This window comes from Hippocampus zosterae, chromosome 7 (assembly GCF_025434085.1).
Source record: "Hippocampus zosterae strain Florida chromosome 7, ASM2543408v3, whole genome shotgun sequence".
Lineage (NCBI taxonomy): Eukaryota > Metazoa > Chordata > Actinopteri > Syngnathiformes > Syngnathidae > Hippocampus > Hippocampus zosterae.
The window spans coordinates 905,889-921,972 of record NC_067457.1 but is presented as its reverse complement, the minus strand read 5'-3'; the positions used below and the strand labels follow the sequence as shown (position 1 = coordinate 921,972).

The 16,084-nt window shown below is 52.4% G+C and overlaps 1 protein-coding gene and 2 long non-coding RNA genes across 3 annotated transcripts in view; 2 read left to right on the top strand and 1 right to left on the bottom strand.

The window, feature by feature from the left end:
• Positions 1–16,084, bottom strand: part of lrp2b (low density lipoprotein receptor-related protein 2b) — a 25,670-nt gene extending 9,586 nt beyond the window's left edge. Inside the window, exons 1-45 of the mRNA XM_052069304.1 lie at positions 15,807–16,084; positions 14,750–14,860; positions 14,504–14,626; positions 14,294–14,410; positions 13,950–14,060; positions 13,627–13,743; positions 13,409–13,525; positions 13,027–13,170; positions 12,541–12,657; positions 12,317–12,445; positions 12,017–12,186; positions 11,713–11,936; positions 11,419–11,625; positions 11,140–11,342; positions 10,925–11,065; positions 10,506–10,715; positions 10,217–10,409; positions 9,242–9,367; positions 9,019–9,149; positions 8,768–8,905; positions 8,396–8,674; positions 7,620–7,859; positions 7,373–7,495; positions 7,171–7,287; positions 6,704–7,081; positions 6,339–6,587; positions 5,916–6,124; positions 5,598–5,782; positions 5,301–5,529; positions 5,048–5,225; positions 4,851–4,979; positions 4,572–4,738; positions 4,324–4,467; positions 4,134–4,243; positions 3,877–4,054; positions 3,594–3,807; positions 3,280–3,516; positions 3,014–3,205; positions 2,395–2,867; positions 1,790–2,237; positions 1,332–1,497; positions 1,093–1,251; positions 710–999; positions 434–637; positions 83–325 (exon numbers count right to left, since the gene is read on the bottom strand). Coding sequence (XP_051925264.1) covers positions 83–325; positions 434–637; positions 710–999; positions 1,093–1,251; positions 1,332–1,497; positions 1,790–2,237; positions 2,395–2,867; positions 3,014–3,205; positions 3,280–3,516; positions 3,594–3,807; positions 3,877–4,054; positions 4,134–4,243; positions 4,324–4,467; positions 4,572–4,738; positions 4,851–4,979; positions 5,048–5,225; positions 5,301–5,529; positions 5,598–5,782; positions 5,916–6,124; positions 6,339–6,587; positions 6,704–7,081; positions 7,171–7,287; positions 7,373–7,495; positions 7,620–7,859; positions 8,396–8,674; positions 8,768–8,905; positions 9,019–9,149; positions 9,242–9,367; positions 10,217–10,409; positions 10,506–10,715; positions 10,925–11,065; positions 11,140–11,342; positions 11,419–11,625; positions 11,713–11,936; positions 12,017–12,186; positions 12,317–12,445; positions 12,541–12,657; positions 13,027–13,170; positions 13,409–13,525; positions 13,627–13,743; positions 13,950–14,060; positions 14,294–14,410; positions 14,504–14,626; positions 14,750–14,860; positions 15,807–15,873 — 8,437 coding nt within the window. The 5' untranslated portion in view covers positions 15,874–16,084. The remainder of the gene's footprint in view (positions 1–82; positions 326–433; positions 638–709; positions 1,000–1,092; positions 1,252–1,331; positions 1,498–1,789; positions 2,238–2,394; positions 2,868–3,013; positions 3,206–3,279; positions 3,517–3,593; positions 3,808–3,876; positions 4,055–4,133; positions 4,244–4,323; positions 4,468–4,571; positions 4,739–4,850; positions 4,980–5,047; positions 5,226–5,300; positions 5,530–5,597; positions 5,783–5,915; positions 6,125–6,338; positions 6,588–6,703; positions 7,082–7,170; positions 7,288–7,372; positions 7,496–7,619; positions 7,860–8,395; positions 8,675–8,767; positions 8,906–9,018; positions 9,150–9,241; positions 9,368–10,216; positions 10,410–10,505; positions 10,716–10,924; positions 11,066–11,139; positions 11,343–11,418; positions 11,626–11,712; positions 11,937–12,016; positions 12,187–12,316; positions 12,446–12,540; positions 12,658–13,026; positions 13,171–13,408; positions 13,526–13,626; positions 13,744–13,949; positions 14,061–14,293; positions 14,411–14,503; positions 14,627–14,749; positions 14,861–15,806) is intronic.
• On the top strand, positions 427–5,836 carry LOC127603342 (uncharacterized). The gene is made up of 3 exons (XR_007963026.1): positions 427–590; positions 4,812–5,522; positions 5,654–5,836. It is a non-coding gene; the product is annotated as an uncharacterized LOC127603342 (long non-coding RNA).
• LOC127603341 (uncharacterized) lies at positions 5,870–7,309 on the top strand. The gene is made up of 2 exons (XR_007963025.1): positions 5,870–6,162; positions 6,422–7,309. It is a non-coding gene; the product is annotated as an uncharacterized LOC127603341 (long non-coding RNA).

Sequence of the window (16,084 nt, the reverse complement as noted above, 5' to 3'; positions counted from 1 at the left end):
CGATTGAAATCGAGTAGCGGGCTGCGGGGTGATCCCCTGCTGTGATCTCGGGGCGTCACCGCATGGGAACGAATCGACTCACGGCAGTTGATTTCATCGGAGGTGGCGTTGTCGCGGCAGTCGTTGTAGCCGTCGCAGACGAAAGAGGCGCTGATGCAGCGGCCGTTGTTGCAGGTGAACTCGGCGTCCGGGTTGCAGGTGGGGAAGGGGCAGCCCCGCTCGTCGCTGTTGTCGCCGCAGTCGTCCGTGTAGTCGCAGGCGTAGCTGAGCGGGATGCAGCGGCCGTTGTCGCAGGTGAACTGATAGCCCGAGCAGGTGTGGAAGGCTGCGTGCGTACACACGGCAGCACATGACTCCAAACGGCCTTTGAAACTGTATCGATTTCATTTGGAATATTGTATTTTCGTTTTTTTTTTTCCTCGTCATCCCTCACCACAGACTCGCTCCAGCTCGTCCGTGTGATCGCTGCAGTCGCTGAAGCCGTCGCACTTCCAGCTGGCGCTGATGCAGGTGCCGTCGAGACAAGTGAACTGCTCGGGTTGGCAGCGCTTCCCGTCGTCTTGGATGCAGTCCTTGCCGTTGTTGGCCAGGTACCACTTGCCCTCGTGGGGACACTGGCACTCCGGTCCCGCCGGGCCTGCAGGAGCAAAGTTTGCGTTTATGGATTCAAAGGCTGGTCAATCCCCACGAGGAAGCGGTTGCTGCTTACCAGGCACACACACGTGACTGCAGCCTCCGTTGAACTGCAGGCAGGAGCTGGAGCAGTTCTCCTGCTTGGACCCGGAAAAGACGTGAATGTCGTTTGGCCGGTACTGAAGGTCCTGGCTCAGCGCCACCACGTCAGAGCCGTCGTCTTTCCCCGCCCTGAAGATGGCCCGCTCCGTCCAGTCGGTCCAGAAGATGTCCTGCTTGAAGACGGTCAAGGCAAAGGGGTACTGAACGCCCAGCATGATCACTTGTCTGTTTGCGCCCGTCAGGGTGGACCGCTCGATTTTGTCTCTGATGGAGGACGAGAGACCGAAGACGAGACATTGAGAAGAAAATAATAAATGCAGCTGGCCGCTGTGGGCCTGAAGATTGCGGCGAACGTACTGTGAGGCGTCAGCCCAGTACAACAGCCTCTCCTCAAAGTCGATGGCCAAGCCATTGGGGGTTGACAAGCTGCTGTTGATGATGGCCCTCCGGAAGTTCCCGCCCAGCGTGGCTCTTTCAATCTTGGCGGGCCCAGCCCAGTCGGTCCAGTACAAGTACCTGCGCGGGCCACGGAGCGTCCTCATTTCTGACGCGGCCGTCCTCCGAATGTTCAAAGGATGGAAGGGAGAGACGTTTACCCGTAGCAGGGGTCCACGACGATGCCCCGAGGACGGTTTGCGTGGGCGATGATGGTGCGGTTGCTCCCGTCCAAGCCGAGCGACTGCACGTTCTGGCTGTAGTAGTCGGTGAAGTAGAGACGTTTGTTGATCCAGTCGAACGCCAAGCCTTCGGGGTCGTCCAAATCTGACAGGAAATTGGGTTGAAAGACCATTTCGATGTTGAAACCAGGCTCTGGCTTTCAAAGTAGGCTGTTTAAACTCAAGTGACGATTTCAACAGAGGCTTTTAAGGTCGGGTTTTAAATGAGAATTGAGGTTTGGAAATTGTGTTTTAAACCAGGATGAGCGGTTCAATGTAGGCTGATCGCCGAGGGTTTGGGTTTCAAACTCGAGTTTGTGTCTCAAGTTAGATTTCGAGTTTGTGTTTGTCTCGCGTCAAGCCCATTCAAGTCGGGTCGGTGCCAACGGTCAACTCACTTGCTGCGATGATGGTGGGCGCAGTCGAGGGCGAGGTGGTGGTGACATAACCGATTTTGCTCCTGCCGTAGCCGTTGAACTGGGTGAAAAAAATCCGCCTCTCCTTGTGGTCGAAATCCAAGCCCAGCAGGTTGCTGCCCAGGTTGAAGGCGGGGAAAGGACTGCTGTGGTCTTGGGGGTCCAGCCTCATACTGGTCACCGCGTAGTCTGTCGTGTAAACCAGGAAGTCATCTTGCCCGTACCCGCAGGTCACTCCGTTGGTGAGGAGCGTGCCGTGGGCACAGGCGCATTTGGGGCGGTCCTGCTCCGGGATGGCGAAGCAGAGTTGCTGGCAGCGCCCGTTGTCTTCGTGGCACGGGTTGAAGCCCACTTGGTGGGCCGCTAAAGGCTGCACGTGAGGGTCAAAGATGGCGACGTCTGACGCCCCATCAAGGTTGTCTCGGATTACCTGGTGACAAGAATGCGCCGCGGTTGGATTCCAGAAGTAGCACTTAAGACTCGGGCCCGACCCGTATGGGCTCTCTGAGGGCTCCAAGAACCGATTGAACAGCCGTAAAAGACGGTGAGGACTAGAACGCGCAGAACATTCGAGTGCTTTACATCACCTCAGATTGGTTCAGGTTGCCCGGCTCTTTACTAGCTTGCAAGAGCTTGCCAAGTTTTCCATCCACCCACAGCATGACGTTTCCGAGTATAGACACCCCCATGGGAGACGGAAGGCGACTGCCATAGCGGATCAACTGCCTCTGCGAGCCATCGGCAGCCATGCGAGAGATCATGTCCAGGACATCGTCCGTCCAGTAGAGGAAGTCGTTGGTGTAATCGACAGCGAGGCCGCGAGGCGACAGCAGACTCTCCGAAGCCAGCACGGTGCGGTTGGTGCCGTCCAGCAGCGCCCGCTCGATTTTGGGCGTCTGCCCGCCGTCGGTCCAGAAGAGGTAGCGCTGCTTGGGGTTGACCGCCAGGTCGCGGGGCCTGTCGTGCACGGACTTGAGGAGAATCAGTCGGTACGACGTGTTCATGGCCTGCACTTCCAGGAAGGTCTCGCTCTCAAAGGCGTTGGTGAAGTACAAGTTGTCTGAGGAGAGCAAGAAAGATGGGGTTTGAAAAAAACAGGAATGACGATGCCATCACAGTAACCCCCCCCCGGAGCTCTCAATCTCAGCGTCACAGAAAGAGCGCCAAAACTGCGTTCATGATGGAGGGATAGAGTGTGTTTCATACTAGCAACCCAGTCCACGGCGAGACCCTGGATGCCTCCTCTTCCAATGCCGCTGAAGATCACCCTCTGGTAGTTCGATCCGTCGGTTTTGCTCCTGTAGATGCCCTTGTAGGAGGAGGAGGTGCCGTTTTCAACCCAGTAGATGTAGCCAGATTCGATGTGGAGGCCCAAACTCTTCTTGGTGCTATAAAAAGCTGCAAAGAGCCCAAATTCACCAGCGAGCACGGCGGGAGGAAACTCTGTGGGGCCACGGACGGCGTCAACCCACATCCACCGATGGGAGCCATGGCCTCCGAATGATCCGAGCTGTTCACGTGGAAGCCGCGGATGTACTTGGGCGTGGAGACCACAGCGAAGGAGTCGACCTCTTGGCAACGAGAGCCGTCCGGCGACGGGTAGAAGCCTGTGGTGCAGGCGCACCTCCTTTGGTTGTTGGGTTTGGGCAGACACAGGTGAGGGCAGTCCCCGTTATTGGCGCTGCACGCGTTTGCCGTCCCCGCCGAGTCTACATGGAACAAAGAGGCAGAGAGACGTCGGGAGGAGGGGGCGCGTTTGAACCGCGGTCGATATAAATCCGCGTACTGTCTCTGGCGTGCACTTTGACGGCACGCAGGTGGGACAAGCCGCTCCTCATCACCACCATATTGGCGCCCGCCTCTTTGTCGACCCTCTCGATGACCTCGTAGTCGATGTCCGTGTAATACAGATGGCTCTGGTAGACGCTCAAGCCCCACGGGTGAGACAGCCCGCTGACCACGGTCGTCCGGCCGGCCCCGTCCATGGTGCCGCTCTCGATCTAAACCAAGAACAGGCACGTGAGCGCCGGCGCGCAGGCTCCAGAAGTTGTTCTCAGATACGGACGTACCACTCCTGAGCCTTTCACCCCCCAGTAAAGCTTCCTGGTGGAAATATCGGCAGCGATGGAGCCGATGTTTGCCAGGTTGCCCGTGTAGAGGTTTCTGAGGTTGCTCCCATCCATGTCGGCGCTGCCCACCTTTGGGGGAACCCCGTTGTCAGACCCTCGGTCCGCCCAGAACAACTTCCTGGAGGGGGGAAATAGATCCCAACGTCTTTTGTCCCATCCTTGCTCCATCCTATTAGATGATACAGTCCACGCTTTACCCTCTTGCCGGATCTAAGGCTATCCCGACTGGCGTTCCCACACCTTCGGGTTTCCCTGTCGCCGTGATGAGAGTGTTCCGATAGAGCTGTTGTCCATCGACGCGGATGACCTGAAGGAAGGGTTTTGATTTAGAATTCACTCGCTCTGCATATGGTGCGTACCTTTCGACCGCTTCCTGGCTATTTTTACCTCGATGGATCGATTCACGGGGTTGTTGTAATACATGTTTCGGCTGATCCAGTCAAAAGCCAGGCCGGACGGCACCCCCATGACGGCACCCGGCGCAAACCGAGACCTTTTGGTGCCGTTGAAGTGCACTCGCCACATGGAACCCTGGCCGAGGTCAAAGGAAAGAGGACTCTCACCAAAGATTTTCGGTTACCGTGCCAAGAGGTCCCGCAAACAAGCTAGCGGACAAGGTCGGCACGTCCGCTCACCGATGACTCCACCCAGTAGATGAACTGCTCCCTGTCATCAAACTCAATGTCCCGCCCCTGTCTGATGCCCGGGACAGGCGCCATGGCATTGTTGGAGGGGTCGGCCGGGTCCAGAGGGATCCCGAAAAGCACCGACTCTCTTGCCACCATCAAGAAGGGGGTTTCATCTGAAATGGAGTCAACACGTGGATTCGTTTCAAACCAAAGCGGAACATCAAACTGACTTTTTTTTTTTTACAGTGTATGCTTCAACAAGCTCGACGGAAAAGAACCTCCCACCTTTGGTGCAGGTACGTTTATCATTATTCAACGTCCATCCGGATTGGCAGTGGCAGGTGTAAAAATTTGGCCTGAAGCCCGACAGCAGGCACAGTTGACTGCACATCTTGTCTTTGCATGGGTTGAGACCTGCACACAAAACCACCGTTTGACCTTCGCTCCAACTGGGACCGGATACTAATCAGAAAATGGGTCACCTGCAGGCTGTTTAATGGGATGGTCCAGAACGAGGCCCATGGGCTGATAGACGCTGTTCATCAGTGTGGTGACGTTGCCGCCGTGGAACTTGTTGGTGCTCATCACTTTGCTGCTGAAGCGCTCCGACCAGAAGACGTTGTCCTCAAAGATAGTCATGCCGTGCGGGTGCTGGAGAACCTGGAGCCCAAGGACTTGGTTGCTAACGTTATCCCGATTCTGACCTGGCTACAATTTGATTAGAATTCAACGTACCATGTCGCTGGCCATAACTTGATAGCGGTTCTTTCCATCATAGTCACAGTAGTCGATGTATTTCAGGTAAGCGTCGGCGAAGTAGACCCTGCGCGTGGTGTAGTCCAGCGCCAAGGCATTGGGCCAGTAAATCTTCGTACTGACAATGGTCCGTCTCATTGCTCCATCCATGTCGGCCCGCTCGATCCTCGGATTCTGACCCCAATCCGACCAGAACATCAGGTTGGTACTGTGCGGGGTGACCAGAAAAAGTTGAACCCACGACTCGAGCAAGAAGCCAACCTAATGCTTCCTTACTGGTTGCGAGGGTCTAAAACCAGGCCCCGGGGGCTGGTCACGTTTTTGTTGAGCAGCACTTTCCGGAAGCGACCATCCAGAGTGGACACCTCAATGTTCTCCATGACCGAGTCGGTCCAGTAGAGGTTTCTGCCCACCCAGTCCACCGCGATGCTCTCCGGCACTATCAGACCACTGGAGAAAATCTGCAGCAACAAAGGCACCAACTTTGACGGATCCGAAAGACACGTCTTCTCTTTTTTCCCCCCGTCAGGATGGCAGAACGCATGAACGTACTCCGCCGCCGAGCGAATACACCACATCAAAAGGAAAACGTACTTCCTGTCTATCGGTTCCATTCTGGTAGGCACTCCAGATCTTCTTCTGCGAGGCGTCCGCCCAGTACACCCTGGAAGTCACGCGGTCAAAGTCTACGCTCACAATGCTCGATCCGCTAACCACTGGACTGATGGTGGGCGGCACTGCGTTGATCCTGTAGGCGATGACTTGGCTACGCTTGGCTATCAGAAGCACGGCAGCGAGAGGGTCTAAAACAGGAAGACAAACAAACAAAAGAGCATCATGGGTAAGCGCCCATCCACTGTAGTTTACTTTCCCGTTAACTTGTTTTTAATCTTACGCTTGATAAACACTCCAAACCCATGACAACCTCGGTATGCCGCCCGCTTGATATCACTTGAAGACACCGACTTAAGACTGGCGCATACGTGACCCCCTCCCCGGATCGACGCGTTTGCCCACCTATAGCTTTGCAAGTGCGCCCGTCTGGTTCCAGCAGGTAACCGAAGGAGCAATAACAGCGGAAGCTTCCTCTCTCGTTGTAGCACTGCTGGCTGCAAAAGCCCGGGATGAGACACTCGTTGATGTCGTCGCAGGTCTTGGAGTCGTTCAGCAGCTGGAAACCCGGCAGACATTTGCACTCGGCCCCGAACGGTCCTTGAACGCAGATGTCGCTGCAGCCGCCGTTGTTCAGTAAACAGTCGTCTTCGTCTTTGGCAAATGACACACGAGAGATGTAGAATCATTTCTAGCTCTGTCTGTCTGTTAAATGTATTTTTTTTCCCACATAGAAAATGGATGGCCGGACAGAGTAAAGCAAAACTCACTGCAGAGAGGCGACTCATCGGCTCCATTGGGGCAGTCCCCGTGGCCGTCGCACACTTGAGCTTGCTGAATGCACACCTGGTCCGTGGGACACATCCACTGGCCGGCGGGACACTGGAACGGCGGCGTGGGACAGTTCCGCTCGTCGCTATTGTCCCGGCAGTCATTTTCGCCGTCGCACAACCAGGCGTTTGGGACGCATATCTTGTTTGCGCACTGGAAGTAGCCGGATAAGCAGGTGACGGGCGGGCAGGAGATGTGCTCGTCGGATCCGTCCTCGCAGTCCGGGTGGCCGTCACATTCCCACTGCTCCGGTACGCAGAATCCGTCGGTTTGGCACTGGAACTCGTTGTCGTGGCACAAGCCCGGGCCTGGAGTGGCTTTGGGCACAGACATTACGAAACTCAATTGACTGCGCTGGCAAATCGATGGCGGACGACGGCAAGTCCGTCAATCTTGCAAGACTTACGACAGCCATACTCGTCGGAATGGTCCCTGCAGTCAAACACTCCGTCGCAGTGATAACTGCTGCTGATACACTGGTCGCCGGTGGCGCAGGCGAACTGATAGGAAGGGCAGGAGAATTCTTTGTCGGAAGAAAAAGAAAAGTCTTCAAAGTGTGATCGCCGCACAACTGAAACGAGGCGGAGCGGGAGTGACGTCATGGCTACCGCAATTTTCCTCGTCCGAGCCATCCAAGCAGTCCTGGTCTCCGTCGCATACGTAGCTGTTGTATATGCAGCGGTGGTCGGGACACAGGAAGAAGGAAGGACCGCAGGTGGTGATGGTGGAATCTGAGAAGCAGGACAAGCGGGAGGTCATTCCGAAGAAAGGCAGCGGCGACGGAAAAGGCTCCATCCCCGCCTTTGGTACCTGGACTAGCTAAAAACCGTCGGAAACTGGCCCGGTTACACTCACTGCACTTTTGTTCATCTGAGCCGTCTCCGCAGTCGTTGTCGCCGTCGCACACCCACGCCGCAGAGATGCATCTCTTGTTGTCGCAGGTGAAGGAGTGGGCGGAACAGGTGGCGGGGACGTCGGTGGGACAGTCGGCTTCGTCGGAGCCGTCGCCGCAGTCGTCCGTGCCGTCGCAGCGCCACGCCGTCAGGATGCAGTGCTTGTTGTCGCAGGTGAAGGCGATGGGGGAGCAAGTCGCCCCTGGATGATGGCGAGCAATGACGGGTAAGCTTCGCCGGACATCAAACGACATTTGCCAAAACATGACTGAAGGAGGCGGCCCGGTAGTCCAGTGGTTAGCACGTCGGCTTCACAGTGCAGAGGTACCGGGTTCGATTACAGCTCCGGCCTCCCTGTGTGGAGTTTGCATGTTCTCCCCGGGCCTGCGTGGGTTTTCTCCGGGTGCCCATTCCGAAAATATGCATGGCAGGCTGATTGAACGCTCTAAATTGTCCCTAGGTGTGTGTGTGAGTGCGAATGGTTGTTCGTCTCTGTGTGCCCTGCGATTGGCTGGCAACCGATTCGGGGTGTCCCCCGCCTACTGCCCGGAGACAGCTAGTACCCCCCGCGACCCTAGTGAGGATCAAGCGGTTAGGAAGATGAATGAATGAATGAATGACTGAAGGACACCGTGACTAAAAACGCAGTATTACTGTACAACACAATATACAAAGACGCCATATTTGTACGTCCCGCTGTCAGGCGCTGAAATGTTGACGGTATCGACGCCTACTCACCGATATCGGTGCAATTGGCCTCGTCGGACTTATCCACGCAGTCCAAATAGCCGTCGCAGCGGTAGGAGTTGGGCCGACATCGACCCTCGTCGCATTCAAAAGCGTAGTCCCCGCAGTTGTTGTCCGGCGGGGGGACGCTGTCGTCCTTGACGCAGTCCTGCTGGTTGAGCTGCAGCTTCATGCCGTACGGACATCCGCACACGCGGCTGTAGGACGGAGTCGGGAAGCAGAAGTGGCTGCAGCGCCCGTTTGGCACCGAATTGCAACGACTGTTGATACCTAGAAGGGGAAAAGTGAAGCGCAAAGTCACTTCCCCTGTTTTGTCCTCGTCATCTTGCTCGGACGTTTTCGCCAAGACTGCGCCCGACGTACTGCTATGGAGGTCGGCCGTGTAGGCCTTGATGTTCAGAATGCCGTTGATTCCTTGTCTGATCATAAAGCTTCCTCCTCCGTCCCTTTTCCTCATCTCGAATATCGCTCTGGTTCTGGTATCGGACACATACAGGTAGTCTAGCGGGCACACACACACAAAAAAAGAAATGCTTTACTTTGTATTCTTTCAGAGTCTGAAGAACAACATGGTCATGTTTTGTCAGTCATGCAGACAAATAAAACGGACAGACCGGAATAAACCGTCAACGAGTAAGGATTGGTGATCTGCCCGATATTGGCGAAGGTCTGTCTGTTGTTTCCCTGAAAGTCGATGTGACCAATTTGATCCAAGAGGGCGTCGACCCAGTACAAGCGGTTTAGGCTGTTGAAGACACACACAGAAGAAAAGTTAAAAAAAAATGGTACAAGCTTCTTAAACAGGAGCTGCATATTAATCTTGCAGTTTACGCTTACGCATAGTCAAGGGCAAGTCCGTACGGCCATCCAAGCGTGGTGTTGACCAATGGTATCGCGTTGCTGCCATCCGGGAAGCTCCTCATGATGACCGCCGGACGATACCAATCAGACCAAAACAAGTAGCTGCACGGGAGGACATTTTGGGGTGAATGTGACGGAAGAACAGTCCATCTAAATAAAAAGCCGACGCACGTCTGTCGAACTCATTTAAAGTCAACCGTTTTTGATTGGTTTTGTGGTATTAAAGAAAAACTACATCTATAAAAATAAGACCAGGATAAACCCCGAGTAACCCCCGACAGCGGCACACCTGTTGCTCGTGATGTCACGAGTAGTTTTCTATTTGAAGGACTCCCTGCGCAACCACTCACGGTCGGGTCTTGGTTTGTGTTCCATGTCATGGGTTTTTGTTTGTGGACTTTGGATTCTGTTTGTTTTGGATTTTGTTTTCTGAGTGTTTTGTGAATACGTTTCGTTAGGTGCACCCTGTTCCTTCCCCCTGCCTGCTTTTTGGGCTCCTCCACCACCTCGTTTCAAGACATGAGAATGACCCAACCGAAAGATGGACCCTGCAGGACCGAAGAACCGGTCCCAGTTGCACCCTTTCTCAGCTGCCACCCGTCCCCCGTTTTCCGGCGACGCACGTCCAAGTCAAGCCCTTGGGTGAGTTTTGCGATCAGTCCCTTGAGGGAGGGGGACTGTCATGGTGGATCTGTTTGTGACCAAGAGGTGGCACTCTTGGGCTCCTCCTATAGCGGCACATCTGCTGGTCGTGATGTCACGAGTAGTTTTCTGTTAAACTGACTCCCTGCCCAACCACTCACGGTCGGGTCCTTGTTTGTGTTGACTTTCATGGCTTTCTTGTTGTTTTGGATTTAGTTTTATGTACACATTATGTTAAATCCACCCTGCTTTTCGGGGTGCCTCAGGACCAGGAATATCTGCCGTTATTAGCTCCAAATGTCAACTCACCCGGCACCGGGATGCACCGCAATTCCTTTTGGGCTCTTCAATCCACTGACGATGTCTCGCTGGGACTTGTCGGTGATTCTGAAGGCAGTCACAGTCCTGTAAGAGCTTGAGGTCCAGAATAAAACTTTGGAGGTCCAGTCGTAGGCCATGGCGTCGACGGATGAGGCCCTGTAGCCTGTCAAAATCTGCTGAACTAAAAGATAAGAACGGAATTTCGTTCAGAGTACCCGCAAAAAACACGACAGGTTTGAGTAAAACTATCAGCGTAGCATCATTCACATTTGCTTACCGGTCCCATTGAGGTTGGACTTATAAATAATGCCCCGGATCCTGTCGTTGTAGAAAATGGCCCCCTCGTTGCCATCAAACTCCACAGCGGAGCCGGAAAAAGAGGAGGCGAGCCCCGAGAGGGGAAGTGTGACGTCCTCCTGGAGGGAAATGCTGAGCGGGATCCCTCGCACGGCTATGGAGGTGGCCAGCAGCAAATAGTTCTCGAGCTCTGTTCAACAAGAGCAAGGCGGCTGTGAGCAAACGCGTGCCCGTGCCAGGCTCGGCGGCGCTTTTCCGGAGATTGAGATCGGTTTTGCCGACACCCCCTGCCCACAGCTGGGCTATACTTTTCCCTTTGTTGTTTCACAAGCGTAAAAGCAGGTCAAAATAACGACCGGTAACCAAGCATCATGTGTGTTTGCCATTTCGTAAACTCACTGAAGCAGGTCCGAAGATCCGCCTGCAGGTCGTAACCGTGGCGGCACTTGCAGCGGTAGCCCAGACCGTCATTGTCGGTGCGATGGCTCAGGACGCAAATGTGCTGACAGCCGCCGTTGTGACGCCCGCAGGGGTTCATCACTGTTTGAGGAGATGAAGTCAGGCTCGTATAGTCCACTTGCGGAATGTGGAAGGTTCTGGCACACGGAGCTTACCCATGGGCTGCAGCACCGGGTGTGAGACAACAATATGGCCAGGTCGCTTGGCGGTACGATAGAGGAGCACCGGGCTGCTGCCGTTGAAGCGGTTGGCTCGCACCACCCCCATCTTAGTCCAGTCGGTGAAGAAGACGTGGTTCTCAAAGACGGCCATCCCGAAAGGATGTGGAGCCTGGGTTGCACCGTTGAGCACTATTTTCCTGAAAGGGCGCGGCAACAAACGGCCCTTAAACACAGAGAATGGCAAGCAGAAACGATCCCGGTTGTGACGCTTACCGGTCCAAACCATGATAGGTAACGGTCTCCACAGTGTCGAAGTGACTGTCGGACCAGTAGAGCCTTTTTGTGACCAGATCGATGCTGATTGCGGTGGGCGTGCCCAGCCTGCTCTTCACCAGCTCCAGGCGGTTACTGCCGTCCATGAAGGCCCGCTCGAGCTTCACCTGCTCATTGCTGTCGCCCATGTCGGTGAAGAACATGTAACTGCAAACGCAGACGTCAATTCAATACCGTGAAATGAAAAGTTGCTTCAAATCCAACTCGACAACAAGAATTGCAATTTCGACCCACCCCACCGTGGGGTCCAGGACGAGGCCGTGAGGACTCAGCAGGTTCTCGGCGACCAGCGTGACCCGATTGCCTCCGTCGAACTCGCACATGTCGATGCGCTCCACCGCGGCGTCTAACACGTACAGCTTGAAGTTGATCCAGTCCACGGCCAGGTTCTGCACGTTGTGAACCGCCGCCGTCAGAACCTCCTTAATGTCTCCACCGTTGTAGTTGGCAGAATACACCTGGTCCAAAAAACAGGCCATGGGTGCGGGGGTGAGCGTGTGCTCACAGCTGCATTTAAAAGTCACAGAAATGGGCTCACCTTGTTGTTGTACGTGTCGCTCCAGAAGACGGTCTCGCTATGTCGGTGGAATGCCACGCCGACGACCGTATTTTTACCCTGAGCGGGTATCAAAGTTCGAACGTTGCGGCCGTGTACGTCGGCCATCATCACATCTCCTCCGTCGGTGAAAATGAGGTGTGGCATGCCACCTGGACACAAAAGTTTGACGCAGGCACATATTCTTTATCATCTGCGAAAAACCGAACGACGGTAAACCTTCGCTAGATTCCAGTTTTCGCAGTCGAACAAAAATCGTAGCTTTTTTTTGTTTGTTTGTACCTGACAAATTGGCCTTGCAGATGTGACCCTGCTCCAGGAAGTATCCACCGGCACAGCTGCAGCGGTGCGTCCCGGGCCGGTCTTCACATAGCTGGTCACAGATTCCCCAGATTTGACAGTCGTTGTAGTCTGCGCACAAAGCAGTCCGATTCGCTGCCATTTCTCCAACCGCGCATGCTAGCAGCGGCCGTCGCTAGGCGGTTTTCTCCATCGCCTCATCTTACCTACGCAGGAGCGACTGTCATTGCCGACAACAAAGCCATCCGGGCAGTAGCAAGCGCCTCCTTCTGGTGACACGTGGCATAGATACTCGCAGCTCAAGGTTGAGCATTGCCCTAAGCCTGCGGGCGATGCCAATAAAAGTCTGCGTTTACCGATGCATCCCGTTAAAGGCCTCTAATCATCTGCAGAGGCGACATTATAATTTTTTTGCAAGCTAAATTACGGCCATCATGTGCTGCCTCCGAGGGCAATTATCAAGTTCCGTCCCAGAAAAAAGGTTAACGTTCAACCAAGCGTTTGTAAGAGCGGCCATAAAGCTGAGAGCCATTATCTCCTATCAAAAGCTCAGCAACTACCGTCTTAGAAATGCTTTGTGGGGCACTATCCTCCAATGCCGATAACTTTTAGCCCCCTATGAAAGTTGGGGATGCGCTCCCGTCGATTGGTAAACTTTGTTCCGTTAATTGTACGAAACCTTCTCATCTTACCACAGGTGTTCCCGGCGGTGGAGTTGGTCTCATCCGTTCCCCCGGGACAGTCCGCTTTCCCATCGCAAACCTTCCCCAGCGGGATGCAAGCGGTGGAGCCCGGGCAGCCCCACTCGCCGGGGTAACAATCGCGTGAGTTACTGTCTGCAAGTGACAATTTTTCGAGCGGGGTCGTTACAAAATCGATAGAAAGCAGAGAGCAGAGAAGTAAAACTGAAAAGATGTTTGACATTCTTATTTTCACTCTGTAAGACGCAGGATTGCGGAAATCAATTTTGAGGATGAGTTTGAAATGTGATTCCGAGGGGCTTTGGCAGATTTGATTGACATGGACCCTGGAGGGGAAAAAAAATCGGACATCCAAGGCCCGGAGTGTCCTTACCACATCCTTTTTCATCACTGTTATCCCCACAGTCATTGAACTTGTCACACACCCAGTTCTGAGGAATACAAAGGCCACTTGTACAGGTGAACTCGTTGCCGCGACAGCTCTGATACACTGCAAAAGAAAAGAGGCAGCAATTGCGTGAATGCAGCTTGAAGTCCGCGGCGCTTGAGCAACCTGAACATTTGAACCTGGGCGACTTCGCTTGACCTTACCGCAGCCTTGCTCATCGCTGTTGTCGCCGCAATCATTCCAGTGGTCGCACAAGAACGAATTTGGGATGCAGATGCCATTGGGACATTGATGTTCATGGATGGAGCAGTGATTAACGGCTGCAAAGCACACGTTCAGACACAATGAGGAAATAATTGTGTGAAGGCTGAAATTCACGCCATGGGGGTTATTAGATTTCTCCTTCCTAGTTTTCCCACATCAACATTTCTCACTGTTGGGAAGGAAAATCGATTCATTTGACCGTGGCAGAGATCTGTAATTTCCTCGGTGGTCTTTTTGCGATCACGAAAAAGTTCTCACTCACTGCAGTTAAATTCGTCGGAACCATCTCTGCAGTCTTGGAGTCCGTTGCAATGCTGAGAGTTGTTGTAACAAGCACCATTGGCACATGTCTTCTCTGTGCACTGTGGGTAGTCTGAAAAAAAAAACGCGCGAATACTTCCCATATATTTCGCAAAATAAAAAAAACAACAACATTGAGATTAAAATTCTCTTTTCCAAACAACAGACCTCTTTAGAAACGGGAAGAATATACATCATGTTACATTCAATTAATCACTAAAAACATTCTAATATTCTTACTGTAACAAAAGAAGGGCTTGGAAAAATACACGCAAATAAAATGTATTCGTTCAACATTTATCTTACTGCAATTGCTTTCATCAGAATTGTCGACGCAGTCCTTCACGTGGTCACATTTGTATTTGGCGGGAATGCACTGGCCCTCTTGGCAGGCGAACTGGTCCGGGCTGCAGGTTCGACCGCCTGTTTGATTACAAATGCAGAGGAATCAAACTGGGATTCTAGTTTGAAAAAAAAAAAAAAGGATAAAATAGTGGGGTCCTCTCGGCTCCATACCACACTCCCTTTCTTCATCCGAACCATCCATGCAGTCCTCCTCCCCATCACAGACAAATTCCAGTGGGATGCATTCACCGTTCGTAACACATTTAAACTGCTGTGAGCTGCACGATGGAAGGGCTGTTCATGCAAATAAAACAAAGGGGGGGGGAGGAAAAAGTAAGGAGATTGTTCCATGCAACTCCACTCCGAATAAAACACCCCCCCCCCCCCCCCCCATCGCCACCCATGCAGAACACTCACGGCAATTGAGCTCATCGGAATCATCCGTGCAGTCTTTGGTTCCATCGCACTTCCAGCCGATGTCTATGCACTGGCCATTGGTGCACTGAAATTCCTCGCTTTCACAGATCCCTGCGGAAGAACACACAAAGCTTGTGATTTATAATAATTCGAGCGGTTCAGAAATCACAGAATGAAATTTAAACAAAAAGAAAAAAAAAATCACAAAAATACATCTAAAATCTAAATCTAAATCTAAAATCTAAATCTAAAACATGGAATATGGTCAAACCAGTTGATCACAAACAGCTTAATTTTTTTAAACATTCATTTAGGTACAATTTTCCCTTAAACTATCTTTTTTTTTTTTTTTTTTTTTTTACAAGTATTTTTGTGTTAATGTTCAAACTGTGTTTTACAATGGCGGTTTATTACGGGTTCCAGCTCAAAACATGTGATTTGGGGAGTTCAAATCGTAAATGTAATAAGTGTACTTTGGATCTGTGATGCAGATGAGCTTGGAACCGCCCCCCCCCCCCCCCACCCCCACCCCCCCAGGCGAAAAACATCCAACTGTAGACAAAACGTTCATCTTTCACGAGGACTTGCTTGACGGGTAACAAAATATCTGCAAAGCTGGTGAAATTAGCAAAGTGCGCACCCCATTTTGGCTGGATGACCCCTGATGAACGTATTTCGGAGTCGGCCAACGTTTGACTTTTGTGTCCGAGCAATTTCTTTTAGCTTTGGTGGCTTTGAGTACAGGTACTTTCAAAATAAAGTTGGAACGAGATGAGATTAATTGTTGTCAAAAACCACTTTCTTTTGTAGGAATGTGACAGAATCAAATGTCTTAATAATAATTTAAAAAAAATTGGAGGCGTTATAAACAAATAAGTATTTTAGTTAAAACGTTTTGAACTAAAATGATTCCCCTACCCCCGTTTTTCAGAGATTTGAGGCACCTATTCTGTTCTGGAGGCCCAGCACTTAAATATAACCCTTTATGATTACGTTGGATCATTTTTTGTTCTCATTTTAATACACGGCAGTCTTCAAATGGGCAATCGTCTTTTACCTCGAACTGTGCAAATTCCTTGAAAGAGCAGAAGAAGCGTCAAAAGCCGAAAACCTGGAATTTCCATCACTGATCAATCCTCAGCCTTGCCTCTCTATTCGTTCTGGACTTGCACAGAAAAACAAATCATGCTAAGCCGTTATCCCAAAGTCTCATCGGAAAAGGTCGAGGGATGGCAATGTTCTGTGAGCAGCAAACCAGGAATGAGTTCCTCGGAGGTGTCGGGCTTTTTTTATGCCTTTCCTCTTTTCCATAAACTTGATCGAAGATGAACTTTT